Source organism: Argiope bruennichi, chromosome X1, assembly GCF_947563725.1.
Source record: "Argiope bruennichi chromosome X1, qqArgBrue1.1, whole genome shotgun sequence".
NCBI lineage: Eukaryota > Metazoa > Arthropoda > Arachnida > Araneae > Araneidae > Argiope > Argiope bruennichi.
Genome location: NC_079162.1, coordinates 53,603,681 through 53,617,306, shown reverse-complemented (window position 1 = coordinate 53,617,306; position 13,626 = coordinate 53,603,681). Strand labels below are relative to the sequence as shown.

Here is a 13,626-nt window from a genome sequence, read left to right as displayed (position 1 = left end):
GCTAGTATTTTCTTAATCAACCTGTCTGCAGCTCGCCCAATTCAGCGACCACCCTTAGATGGAAATACATAAATGAACCTAAAATCCTCCTGTCCTGAAACTGAAATTTTATCATTAAGCCTTTCTAAATTAAGAAAAGATTTTAAAAATTAATTAATCTGAAGCAAAAAAGATCATTACATAACAATTTCAACACTATAAACATGAAATCAATCCTTCAGTTTCATTTAAAAGAAAAAAAAATATTCTGAAGAGGTTTTAATGACTAATCAAAATCATCTAGATAAAAGTAGCTTTTCCCAATCAGGTTTAATATTACTGGCTTACTTTTCAGAACAGCTGCCCTGATTCTCAGGAGTAATAACAGAGTTGCCACTAAAATTTGTAAAGAAAATTCCCTGTGTTTTCCCTGTATGAATATTCAAGATACGAGAAAATGCACAAATAGCACTTGTGTGTTAGTTATAATGGAATATGATTTCAAGGGGTGAAAAAAGTAAGGAAAGGAAGCAACAATTTAATATTACTCGAAATAATAGCATATCATAAGAAGGTTTATATTTACATACAGAAAAAAAATCTTTATTCATTATCTAGAATTTTGCAAGACAAAATTTATATATTAAGGGGGGATATATTACTTCTCATGCTTTTTAATTGAAAGTCACACAAAATCAAGCACTCAGATGAAATAAAACACAAAACATTTTTGCTATTATGATACAAATAATTTAATGTTCACTTAATAATAAACATTAGAGAGCATGATTTTTTTTATTATTATTTATTCATTTTTGCTTCTTTTCATTCTTGCAATCGTTAGAGATCGGCATTTGGAGGGGGAAAAATAACTATGAAACTTAAAATTCCCTTTTTAAGAAATTTTTCAAATTTCCCTGCATTCTTCTGGTTTTCCTGGCAGCGTGGCAACCCTGAATAAGGTCTTAACAGTTCTTAACCAAATTCATTGCAATACACAACTATTTGACCAGATTTTGTACTGAAATTCCTGTTTTCTCACCTCAATAAATCTAAAAAGTTACAATTGAAACTAACAATTTAATAACATAACACCAAGCTTGAATTCTGAATTCTTTATTAATAAGTAAATACATCAAGAAATTAAAAGCTTTTCTTTTTCATTAAAAATCAATGAAATTTATAAAAACACTAAAGTTGATGCAATTTACAAAGCAGCAAAAAATGTGTTTTTGCAATGAAGTGTTTATAACCAAGGAATAAAAGATGGATGCGTCAAACTTAATGTTGAATTAGCTCCTGCTAAAGCAATAAGATCATCAAGCTGTTCAAAATCGTTACTTGACAGATCTATATATAAAATAAATTCATAACATTAATAAAATTCATTTCAGCAATATATAATAATAATAATATAAATCATATTTTCATGTTTAGAATATAATATTTTACAGTATTAATTAGAAAATTAATATTAAAATTAACAAATGCAACTTAGCAAAGGGAGAATAAACACTAAGCTTTTATGGCTTAAAATTTTTTACTCATATAGATGAAGTATTTTCATTCAAACAGCATAGCCAACTATATAAAAGCCAATTTAAAAAATTATGCTTTAAGAAAATAGCTCAATATTAATCTAAAAGGAATCTTCTATTGTACTAAATAATCAGTCAAATAATTCAACTGTTATTAAACGTTTTATGTAATTTTTGTTGATTTATTCTTTAAAATCTAATGAAGTTTCACATGAAACGATCATTCGTTAAGGACTATCTTATATAGAGGGAAATATCAATATTCTAGACATACTAACCTTCAATTTTTCGAGTGACTGCATCAACAAACAGATTAATCTTCTGATGATCAAAAGACATATATGCATCCTAAAGCAAAACATAATAGCTTTATTAACAAAATCATTTATTTCAAATTAATTAAATAGATATTTATCTATATAACACTACTTTTACCAAAAGATATGATTCAGTAATCACCTAAAATATATATAAAAAATTATCAAGCTATAAAATTTTTAATAGCTCCAACTTTGGCCCGACATTCATTTTTCCCTTCACAAAAACATATATATTTTTTTCTTTTCTTTTCGTCTTGTATAAGATGTATGGTAACCGTCAAAAAATTCGAACTCGAGATTTTGACGAGTCTCCGTGTTTCAGATTTTCCGGAATTCGAAAATTACACTTTTGACATTATGTCTTTCTTTGAACACTTTAACTCAAAAATGCTTTGAGATGAAATTTGATCTATGGAATTATGACCAAATTTGTAGAATTATATCAAATTTTGAATGAAATTCACGAAGTCTGTCTGGCAGCCTTTTCGAATAGAAATGAACCTGAGCAAAATGCAAAAAGCAAAGCAGACAGAATGTAGTATACAGATTTAGCATCCAAAATACAGATACTTCTCAAATTTTGTATCAAATCTGCCAAACAGTGATCATCTGCAGTCTCTACTTTCGTATGCATGTAGATGCAATGATTTAAATCGATGAAATTCAGTATATTATATTTTAACTTTTTTTTTCTTCTTTTGGTGGCCAGAAAAAAGGTGTCCAAAATATATTCTCCCTCTATATTCATGCCAAAAATATATTTCGTAACTATCAACGCCATGCTTGGGATTTGTGGCCTTACCTAAGGTCCACAATTTTATATGGAGGAAGGGTGATAATTGGAGCAAGTTTCGGACAGGCCACTTCCACTGGTTTTTGTTTAAATCTGCAAAATTAGCCTCAAAAATTTGAAATGTTAATTTTATTATTTAAAGCAATAATCTTATTGTAAAATTGAAAGTTATATATTTTTACATAATTAAAGATAATGGCATTGTAGCTGCAATAAATTTTGAACTATTTCCTTAAGTTTAAATAAAGATTTCTGAAAGGAAATATTTTTTTAAATTGAAATAACTTTTTGGACAACATTCCATTGAATATCAAAATTTTAAATTATTCTGTACAAAATCGTTATTTTCACTTAGTTTTCTTCTTAGTAAACATAACTCAATAAATATACAAAGCTTATTTGATTCATGTTATTTATGCATTCTCAAAATTGTTTTTTGTTTTGTAAAAAGTACGGTGTAAATATTATCATCAGAATACTAGATAGATAAATGGCAGATAAAATTCTAAATTTATAAAAAAAATAGTAAAGAAATTAGACTATTCTACTTGAGCATTGGAGTATCAGGTACATTCAAAAACAATACACATTATTAAATATGCATTATATTAGCAAGAGCCTAATGTTTTGAATACTTTAGTGAAACTTTTCCAAATTCTTTGACAAAAATGATATATCAGCAAAACCAGTTCATTTTACATTAACATGATGTTCTTTCACTCACAGATATAGTAAACATCTGACATGGGAAATAATTAAAAATTTATACAAGAATTGCATATTATATATATGTGTGTGTGTTTGTGTATGTAGAAGCAGGTGACAGTCTCCACGAGATGGCGCAGGCGGCGCCAATGAGAACCCTAACGCTAGTAGATAGAATGAGACTAGAGCGTGCGGGTGCTGGACTTTTCGGAGAAAATGTCTGAAAACCGTGGCAGCACGATGATGTGGCCACGCTCTACTATATACCGAAAGTTGTAAATATGTATAATAGAACCTATATTTAACCCTAGACACCGTTTCGTAGCGAGTTTTTTCTAATGTTGGACACCTTCGCTCCCACATATATATATATGATTTTGAGTAAATAAACAAAATAATGAAAAAAAAAAAAAGAAAAAAAAAATACAAAATCTAAATTTTTATGCAGTTTTTCGATTGTATTCGTGGTATTTAATAGAAAATTCTTGGCACACTAATATTTTAAATTTTAAAAAATTCCATTTTTCTGCAATTAAAATCGATTGAGTAATGAAATCTTTAATGTCATTATTTTAAGATAATCAATGGCTATACACTTTTATACATGGCTATACAGCAGGATACACTTTTTATAGTATCTTGAAAATATGAAAACTTACCGTATGCAAATTATCTGCAACTTCATTCAGACATATAGCTTTTAATACAGATTCAACTGCTTCATTATACCTGTACAAACAGCGAGCTGCTGTACACATAGCAAGTTTTACATATCCGTTTAATCCTACGGGTGTTATAAGTGTTGAAATATTAGGAGTAATTCGGAATAGAGGACTTTCGGTAGATGGTTTTGAAAGAGATTTTAAACCTGTAAGTAGATAAAAGGAAATTAGTTCCATAGAAGAGACAGAAAACATTTACATTTTTGAACATTGGACATGACACATTTCAGTACTCTAGTAATGATGGTTATTCTTTTACACAGATTCCTTATAGGAAGACTACCTATTGCAATGGTTCTTATGGCACAGCTTTGGAAAATTTCTGCTCATCTTCATTGATCCATCGTCTCTAGATATCAAAGCCACCCTTCATTCAAAAGTTTATATATGCATGTAATGCTTTGACCATGTTATTTTTCTAATAACACCGAAACTAGAATAAATTTAATTGTATTTTTAACTTAGGATGTGTCGTAAGGAGAGTAAAAATCTTGGATAAGCTTGTAATCGGACCATCTAGTTTGAAGAAGATGGAAATAATAGGGAATTGAAATTTTCATTGCCTCATAACTTCTTTGCGATTGTAGACGGAAATGTAAAACAAATTATAAAAATTGTGTCTCGTTAAGGTAAGAGATTTTTTTAAACTAATCGTTTTTTAATAGAGCAAAAGTTTAGAAGTTAAGAGAACTGAATAGTTGTTTTTAACTCCTATTCAGAAATTATTTTTAACATGATTTATATTGCCACATTTAAACAAATAAAAAAAAATCTATTATATTCTCATTTTCTTTCTTTTTTTTTTTTAAATTTGAAATTGTTTCAATGCACATGGGCTTAAGTTTAATAGATTAAAGAAAGATAAATAAAAAGGAATAGAAATATTTATTAGTAACACAATTTTAAAATGGTGAGCTTTAGAAAATTCCAGTGCATTAATTCCTTTGCATATATTTATTATAATATTTATCTTGGAATCGAGAATGTAAGCATTTTTTTTTTTTTTACTTTACCTTAAAAAAACGAAGTTATTATCTAAAATATTTTCTTCACTGCAATACACACAACAGCAAAAATTTCCTTAATCATTAGGATTAGACACTTGAAATCTGGCAGGAATTTGTTTGTAAGAAATAGACTTCTTCAAATATGATTACATATTTTAGAAAGGTTTAATATTTGCTAGTAAAAGAATGTTTATTGTAGAGCTGATTTTTATAGCGATCAATCAATTCGCCATATGAATATGCCACTTACCTTGTAAGAAATAAAACAGGATGCTATTCCGATTGTGAATTGTATTTTGTAACATTTATTTTGTACAATAATAATAGATTTTGAGATTTAAATGCATTGTTTAAAAAAATTAACCCTGTTGATCCAGAATGTTTTGTTAATCAAGCAGTTCTCTAATATAATATCTGGTGCATTCCTCTAAGTAAACTGTATTAAAAAAGACGACTGTTATAGCTTTAGCACAAGTATGTTAAAAAATTGACCATATATTCCCTTTTATTCCAATTAATAATTACAAATTAAGCTCTAAAAGTGTGAAAAATGAATCTTAATTCCAATATTAAGAAAAACAGACGATATTTTTTCTCAATATAATCGAAAAACCAAATGATATATTTTTAATTTATAGCATAAAATGTTATTCTCTTTATTTATTAAAAGAATAACTAAAAATGATAGTTAATTTCTTCAAATAAATTTAAAATACAGACAAAATTTTAGTTTTTACCAGTTGATATAATCTAATCATTTGCTTCAAAATTTAAAGCCTTTCAGTAATATATTTTAAACTTTGAAATAAACTAGTAAGTATCTTTTTTATAATATTAGTTACCTTAATATTATTCATTTGAGAATAAATAGTGAATTATGTGATATCAATAAAGTCATTATCTATGATTCCTTGAATATACAGTATTTCATTGTTTTTGTCTAAGTATTGAAAGAAGTTTAAAAATATTAATTTACAAGGAGAGGGCCGGATTAGAAAATTGAATTCAGGATGAAATTTAGTATAATGGTAGTATGCCTTTAGGATATTCATTTAATAAAATTTTAAAGTGCAATTGACAATTTCAAGAAAATGGATCTCAAACTTTCAGCATAGATTATATATATTAATAATGTGTTGCCACTCCCGAGCACCCGAACAGTGTAAGGCGCTGGTACAGTACTTATGAGACCCGAGTTTGGATCTACGTTTCTGCCAGTGTTCGGTGATATATTTTTTTTCTAAATTATTTCATATTAATTTAACAATTTATAAACAATTTTAATTTATATGCTTTACATTTTCTATGCAAAAATAAATACTTATTCTACTAATTCTTAGATTACAATTCAATTTTCTGGAAAAAAATAATTTAAAATCTGAAGGAATCTTTTTAAATATTCAGAATTACTTAAATTAAATTAACAATTAAAAGATAGTTTCAATTAATATGATACTCATTCTTCTATGGAAAAATAAATGTATTTTCTCCTAATACATAAGTTAAACTTATTTTTGAAAGAGAAATAATTATGTTTATTCATACAATTCTTGAGTTATAATTAGCTGTTTAAATAATAGAAATTACAGAATTTCATTTATATATTTTATGAACATTGTCACTAGACTTTATATTCTTGACAAAAATGAGAACATAGAGCCAAAAAAATTTCACACATGCATAAACTTGAAAATGTTCAATTTTCAACAATTAAAAAAATTGTAGTAATTTGCAACCTAATGGATTCACAACATCCAAATTTTATTACTAAGCCATTAAAATAAAAACTTTGTCATCATCTTAAATTATTCCTTTTTTAAAAAATCCAATAAGAAATTTTCTTCAGACATTTAAATTCCAAATTAGTGTTTTAGAAATATTTATATAACTTAAAATTCAATCAATTTTTTCGAAATAAAACATTAATGCCTTTCTTGTTGTATGCTATTGTATGAAATCAAAATATTATTTTTTTAGTATAAGTTTTGCCAGCATAATCAATGAAAAATATAAACAAAAGTATAACAAATTATAAATGATTGAAATTTTGCTTCATCTTATACTTTCGAGTGTTCAAAATAATAGAAAATTCCTGACTAAGTTTTAATAATTGAAATTAAATAATGGAGCACACGAAGTTTCAAAATGAATAAAAGTTTAGTTATGAAATTTACTTACCATTGAAATAATTAATAATATACGCAAAATTGGTAATCTTTCCAACATCTTGATGAACATAAAATTTTTCAGGGATTCGTTGACTCAAACCGAATAAATGTTGAGCAAAATAATGCAGAGATATTTCTCGGGAAAATTTTTTTCTAAATTCAGTGTACTCCAATGGTGTTCTTTCTTTAAATTTTTGTTTTAATATTGTTTCTGGAACAATACTATTTTGGATATGGCAAAACAATTGTTCAACACACCTTAGGATGATACCATTATCTACAAAATATAATGTTTTTTTATAGAGTTCATAATAAAGAGCCAGCAAAGGTGTCATGTTGTCTATTTCTTTCACATGCTGCGCATAGTGCTAAAATGAGAAGAAAAATATTTCAAATTTAAAAAGAAACGATACATATAAAATACAGAATGTAAAAAGCTAAAGGTAACTGACAATAATAATATATAATATAGGATCTCATTTTTTTTCCAAGATTGTATATGCAGATGGCTCATAATTCCCTTCATAGCAATTACATGCTAGATATTCACCTGAAAGGAGGCACAACTACTTTGTTTCCTAGATTTATATCTAAGAGGTTTCATTAAAACAATAGTATACCAGTAAATAACTTGCAGGTTAGAAAATTTCTAACAGCGTTTTCAAATCACAAATGTTATTCTTTGAAAATGCTTATTTTTTCAACACCTGCACAGCCACAAATAGCATTCACAATGAAATTCATTTGCTTAAGAAGAAATTTGGCTTTTTTTAAATGCTAAAAACTGAGTATCATGGTATAATGTAAGTTTTAAAAGAGCTCTTTGCACAGTGAACAATTAGAAAATATGTGAAATCTTCCTTTAATATCATGAATTACACACACCATAACCATACATAGTTCTGTGGAAACAGGATAAAAAATTAATTAAAAAATTAAATTAAAATTAAATTTAAAAAAATAAAAATTGCAATTAAAAAAAGCATAACCATACAGAAAATGCTGAACAAGAACAAATCAGACGTACAATATTAGCAATGAAATAATTGCAAAAAAGAGAGAGAAATTTAATTTATACCATTATCTACAGGCAGGAAGTTAGAATTCTGTGTGTTAAGAGGAAATTTGATCAGGAGACTTAAAGGCATATTATCAAATAGGCAAATGCCTAGTGTCTCCACAACATTAAGGGACTCCAAATTTTTAATATATTCTTTCATGAATACTTCCAGATTCCAATGTTTCATATTATCATTTCATTTACAAGGACCATGCACTGAAACAGAATTCAAATTCAAATTCAAACCCAGTGTTCAATTAAATAACAAAACATTATTCTGATAATCCTAATTAATTACCTTTTACAAGTTTTATGTTAAGTTATTAAAAAGCTTAAAAAAATATATTGCTATATATTTTTTTAAATGTCCACTTGTATAATTAAACAGAATATACAATGTATTCAAAGGTGGGTTTTTTTGTTTGTTTGTTTGTTTAAAATCTGAAATTTATAAAAATATATGTATCAGAAATACTGAAACCAAATCTCACAAAACGGCCTCATAATTAAATGTTTTGTTAGAAATCAGAATATGTTGCATAAAATTGCTGACACAAATAATTAAGCTCAATGAAAGAAATGGCTGTTTTAAAAAGATAGAGATAGGAAAGACCCTTGCCCCCAAAAGATTGCCTAAAAACTCCTTGAAGGCTTGGGGTTCAGGAGACTTAATGTGTATATTTTTCTTTAACATAAAATTAAATATTTTAATAATGTGAAATAATGCAATTGATGTACTGCTACACAGAAAAATTTATGCAGTATATGAATTTTTCTGATTTTAAAACTTAACAAATATTGAAAAATAATGATTACCATTAACTTTCTATCCTTGTTATTGTTATAAAATATAAAAATTTAAAGTAAAACATTTTAAATAAAAAATATTAAATTTCAAGTAATATAATGCAGCAATTTATAGAAAAAAGTAACTGATTAAACCAATGATTAATTGAGCAATTAACATAAACTAGGAACACAAATTAGTCATTATGACGGTTTGTTTGGAAGAAAGCTTTTATTTTCTGTACATCAAGGGTCTCAAAATTAGTACCCACAGTTAATATCCTTACAGTTCAGCAAATATACCAATAATTAACAAAATTTTTTAATAACTCTTAAAACATAGTAATAATAAAATTTCTACATAATTTCTATTAATAATAAAGGAGAATGTGTGTGCATGTGTTGGCACCTTTCTTGATAGACCGTTTGACTAAGAGTCACCAAATTTGGCACACACGTACACTGGAGAAAGGAAAAGTGCATTTCTGAGGAAATTTTTTGAAATTTATGTAATTAAGAATTAAGCAAAGTTTTGATGTTTTTCTACCCTCACCTGCAAAATTCAGAATTAAAATAATTTTTACACCACATTAAAATTAAAAAAAAAAAAACTTTATAGTGATACCAATTTAATTGCAATGGAATTTTATTTGTGTTTACACATTTTTTTAAAAATATTTTTTGCATTATTTTTAACAATGTATTTCATTGTTGTAATGAAATTCAAATCGTTTTCATTGTTTCATGACATATTATTACATGTTTTTCATTCAATGATGAAAACCAAGGAAGAAAAGTTTTTGTTTATTATCTGCACAGTTAACAGGAGAATCAGAAACTGAAATTGTATTATCGGAAGAAATAACATGCAGTTGAAAAATGGATCACACAGAAAATGGCGCTTTAATGGCATCAGGATAATTAAGGATTTGATTTCATTATTAATGTCCACCTGCACAGTACACAGAAGAGATAAGATATTATTGAAGCAACAAAGCTTAGTTTAGTTTAGTTTTAAGGAAATGTCCCATTTTAAAGAAACACTAGGGCTATTTTTGGACGGACCTATAATTTTGAACCGCGGTCAGATGACGAGGACGACACCTGAGCTGGCAGATGGCACCCCCCCTCTCCATACCACACCACACCAGCTTGAGGGCGTTTGGCCCGGACGTTTAACGTGCAGCAGACCCGCTTACACGACTGTTCTTCGGTGGAATAGGGTCTCGCACCTGAAACCCTCCGGTTCCGAAGCTGAGACCTTGATGCTAAAAAATATTTTGTGACATATTATATTTGAAATTAAACATAACTAACATTCATGGCAAACCAGTTGATTGCTAAAGGTAGCTTGTCATTAATAAAGAATTGCAGCAGTCATCAGCGACCGCTTACTATTCATGTTACACTAATCTCCACCACAAATAAATGTGTAATTTTAGAAATCGATAATAAAATAAAATCTGTCAAGCCTCAGATGAAAAGCCTTCTTTTTTTCTTCTTTAATTTCCTTCTTAGATATAACTAACTAGTTCCAATATTTGTTCATTTTAAAAATCAATTTGAGTGGAGTTAGGATGCTTTTTTAATTGATTTTCAGCCTGGCTTGACACCCATGCTTTGGAAGAAGTATCAGTTCGATAAATTATTTTAATTTATGAAAGAAATAAGTCTCCTATTCGCTTCATAACTACTGACATTCATCTTGCACCAGTTTTAAAATAATCCCTAAGGACAAGACATACCTTGAAATAAGGAAGATGAATCCAAGAACAGATGCCACCAAGAAGAGAATATTAATATGTTTGGTACTTCTTTATGTTGTGTTTTTGAATAAATTGATTAAATCTTTTTTTATTTCCTCATATAAGAAATAAAGAAAAAATATTGCAATCGTCAAAAAATCCCAATTCCAGATATTGACGAATCTCCAGTTTTAAATCTCCCTGAATTCGAAAAACACACAATTTTGGAAAATGTTCAACTGTTTGTCTCTGAAAAGATAATTAATAATAATAAAAAAGTTGAACTAGAAGGATGAATTTTTCTATATGATGCTTTACACCAAATTTGAAGATTTCTATCAAATTTTGAACAAAATCCATTCAGAGGAAGTCCATTTGTCCAGCTCTTCAAATATAAGCTAACTCGATAATAACTACAAAAGAGAGCTAGTCAGATAAAATTCTGTGCATAGATTTAACATCTACTGTGTAGATAACAATCAAATTTTAAGCCAAATACAACAAGGGTTGACTGTCTATCAATCTCAACTTTTAGAAGCATGTAAATGGAATGACTCAAAAACGTATTGATTTAAGCATATCAAATTAGGTGTGTGTTTTTATGACTAAATATTATAGTTCTGAGTTAAATTTTGGTTTCAATCGAAGAGAAAAAAATGCTTCTAAAACAAAAATTTGGCTTTTGGATACTATTAATCGCATGCTAGGGATTAATTGCCAAAAAACTCACTAACGATAGATTCACTAAAAACAAATTAAAGCCAAAGGCTAATATTTCGTAACTACTGTACGCCAATGCTATGCAAGACGTTCTCTGCCTTATCCAAGATCTATAGTTTTTTGCAAGGAATGGGGGATATTACCTTTATTATAGAATATGCTAGAAAGTTTTGTGGAGACCATTCCCACCGATTTTTTTCCCTCCGTACTTTTGAACATATAAACTTAGATCGTGTTTATTTGGCTTGTTTTAGCATTTGAGTTTGATACATTTGCTGTCAAGGCAGGATTAAGCCTTTTAGTAGTACTCAGGCAATACGAGGCTCTCTTATTTTCTCCAAATTTTTAAAACCAAAGATTTTTTTTATCGATTTTAATTTAATCTTTATATAAGTAGTTTTGAGAAGAAAATTTTGACCAACTGAAATAATAAAACGATTAATTGCAGATCACTTTCTAATGAATTGGTTTTAGTATTATGCCTTTTAATAATATATACCTAAAATTAAATATTTTTTCAAAGGAAGAATGAAAAAAAGATGGCAAAATATTCTTTAACACAATCTAAATAACATTTAATAAAGGCTCAGACATTTTTTAAAAAATCATAAAGAACTATATTTATTTTAGAATTATAAAATAACACAAAACTCATAAATGGTAACTAATTAAGAATGTTACAAAAATGATGTTCAAAATTAATTCAAACAATACTTGACTTTAATTTGAATAAGTTTCACGGCTTAAATAAAAACACAAAAATTTAAAAATAAAAATGAAATGAAAGCACAAAATCAATCAACTTTCTAAATACTGCAGCAATCTTGAGGACTCGGGACTGCCAAAACTGTGAGACCTCTATACAATTACCCTATTTTGCCTATTTAATAATCTGGCACCACTTTCTATAGATCATTGTGTTCAAGAATATATATATTAAATGGTTAAGAAAGTTAAAGTAGTTTTATGCATGCATGTTTCTCTATAAATATATTAAACTTATTTTTACTTTTAAGTACATATATAAGAATTTAGATCACATACCTTTTCAAAAATGTTAAACAATGAGATTGATGTATCATCATCTTCCACAATTTTAATTTGTGAAAGTATTGGTATCATTGTAGGTACACTAAACTTTAATGATCTCTCAAAGGTTTTTGGATCCTTCTGTAGAAAGTTATTGATAAATGAAAACAACTGGAAAACACTATTTTCTTTCGTGAATGTCTCCATAGAGAAGACAGGTAGAATGACATATGGATAAACCTAAAAAATATAAATTCAAATTATGTGTATATCAGTCCAATTCACAATAAAGATAATGGGAGAGGAACATGGGTTAAAAAAATGATAATCATTTACTAGAAATATTTTATCTTGGTTAAGATATACGACCACTTCAATAAAATAGAATTAGCAGTTTGATTCAAACAATAAGGCAAGAATAGTGTCAAGATAATTTTTATTATAATTTCAAAATAATGATAATATCGGAACTTTTTCAGATCTTACAAGGGAAACAATCTCAAAGAGAATGAGGAATTGAATTTTGTAGAATGTAAGAAAATACGAGGAGATCTATGAAATTTAGAAAACTATTGATGCAATAGTTATCAGTTAATGCGATCACTTCAAGACTTAAAAAAATTGATAGAATTGATCGATTGGTAACAATAATCTAATAGAGTAAAATTAACTATAAATTTATCAAGGAAAAGTTTATCACATCAAGGAGCATTTGTACAAGGAGCAATACAGCAGCTGTACAACGTTGCAGCTGCGTCTCAAAATATCAAATGTTCGTCACATTTTAGCATTGTTGGATGATTTTCTTCAGCATATTCGCCCTTATTGGATTATCATTACTGTTTATTAATTGATCTAAACTCGCTAACAGTTTGGGAAATTCCAATTCTGGCAAATATGGCAGTTATCGGAATTTTTTTGTCAATAGACATGGAGGGTTCATATTCTTTAATCAGCCTATCTCAGGAGGTTCAATGCCAGTTGGATTTTTCAAAAATCTAATGCTTTACAGAAGCTTCCATAGTGAAGCAATTTCTGTTTGTGCCTGCTGTTA

General features: G+C 27.7%; 1 protein-coding gene across 1 annotated transcript in view; it reads right to left on the bottom strand.

The window, feature by feature from the left end:
- Positions 1 to 1,079: 1,079 nt before the first annotated feature.
- Positions 1,080 to 13,626, bottom strand: part of LOC129958804 (uncharacterized) — a 269,909-nt gene continuing 257,362 nt past the window's right edge. Inside the window, exons 67-71 of the mRNA XM_056071493.1 lie at positions 12,588 to 12,812; positions 7,243 to 7,600; positions 3,995 to 4,203; positions 1,796 to 1,865; positions 1,080 to 1,329 (exon numbers count right to left, since the gene is read on the bottom strand). Of these exons, the coding sequence (XP_055927468.1) occupies positions 1,226 to 1,329; positions 1,796 to 1,865; positions 3,995 to 4,203; positions 7,243 to 7,600; positions 12,588 to 12,812 (966 nt within the window). The 3' untranslated portion in view covers positions 1,080 to 1,225. The remainder of the gene's footprint in view (positions 1,330 to 1,795; positions 1,866 to 3,994; positions 4,204 to 7,242; positions 7,601 to 12,587; positions 12,813 to 13,626) is intronic.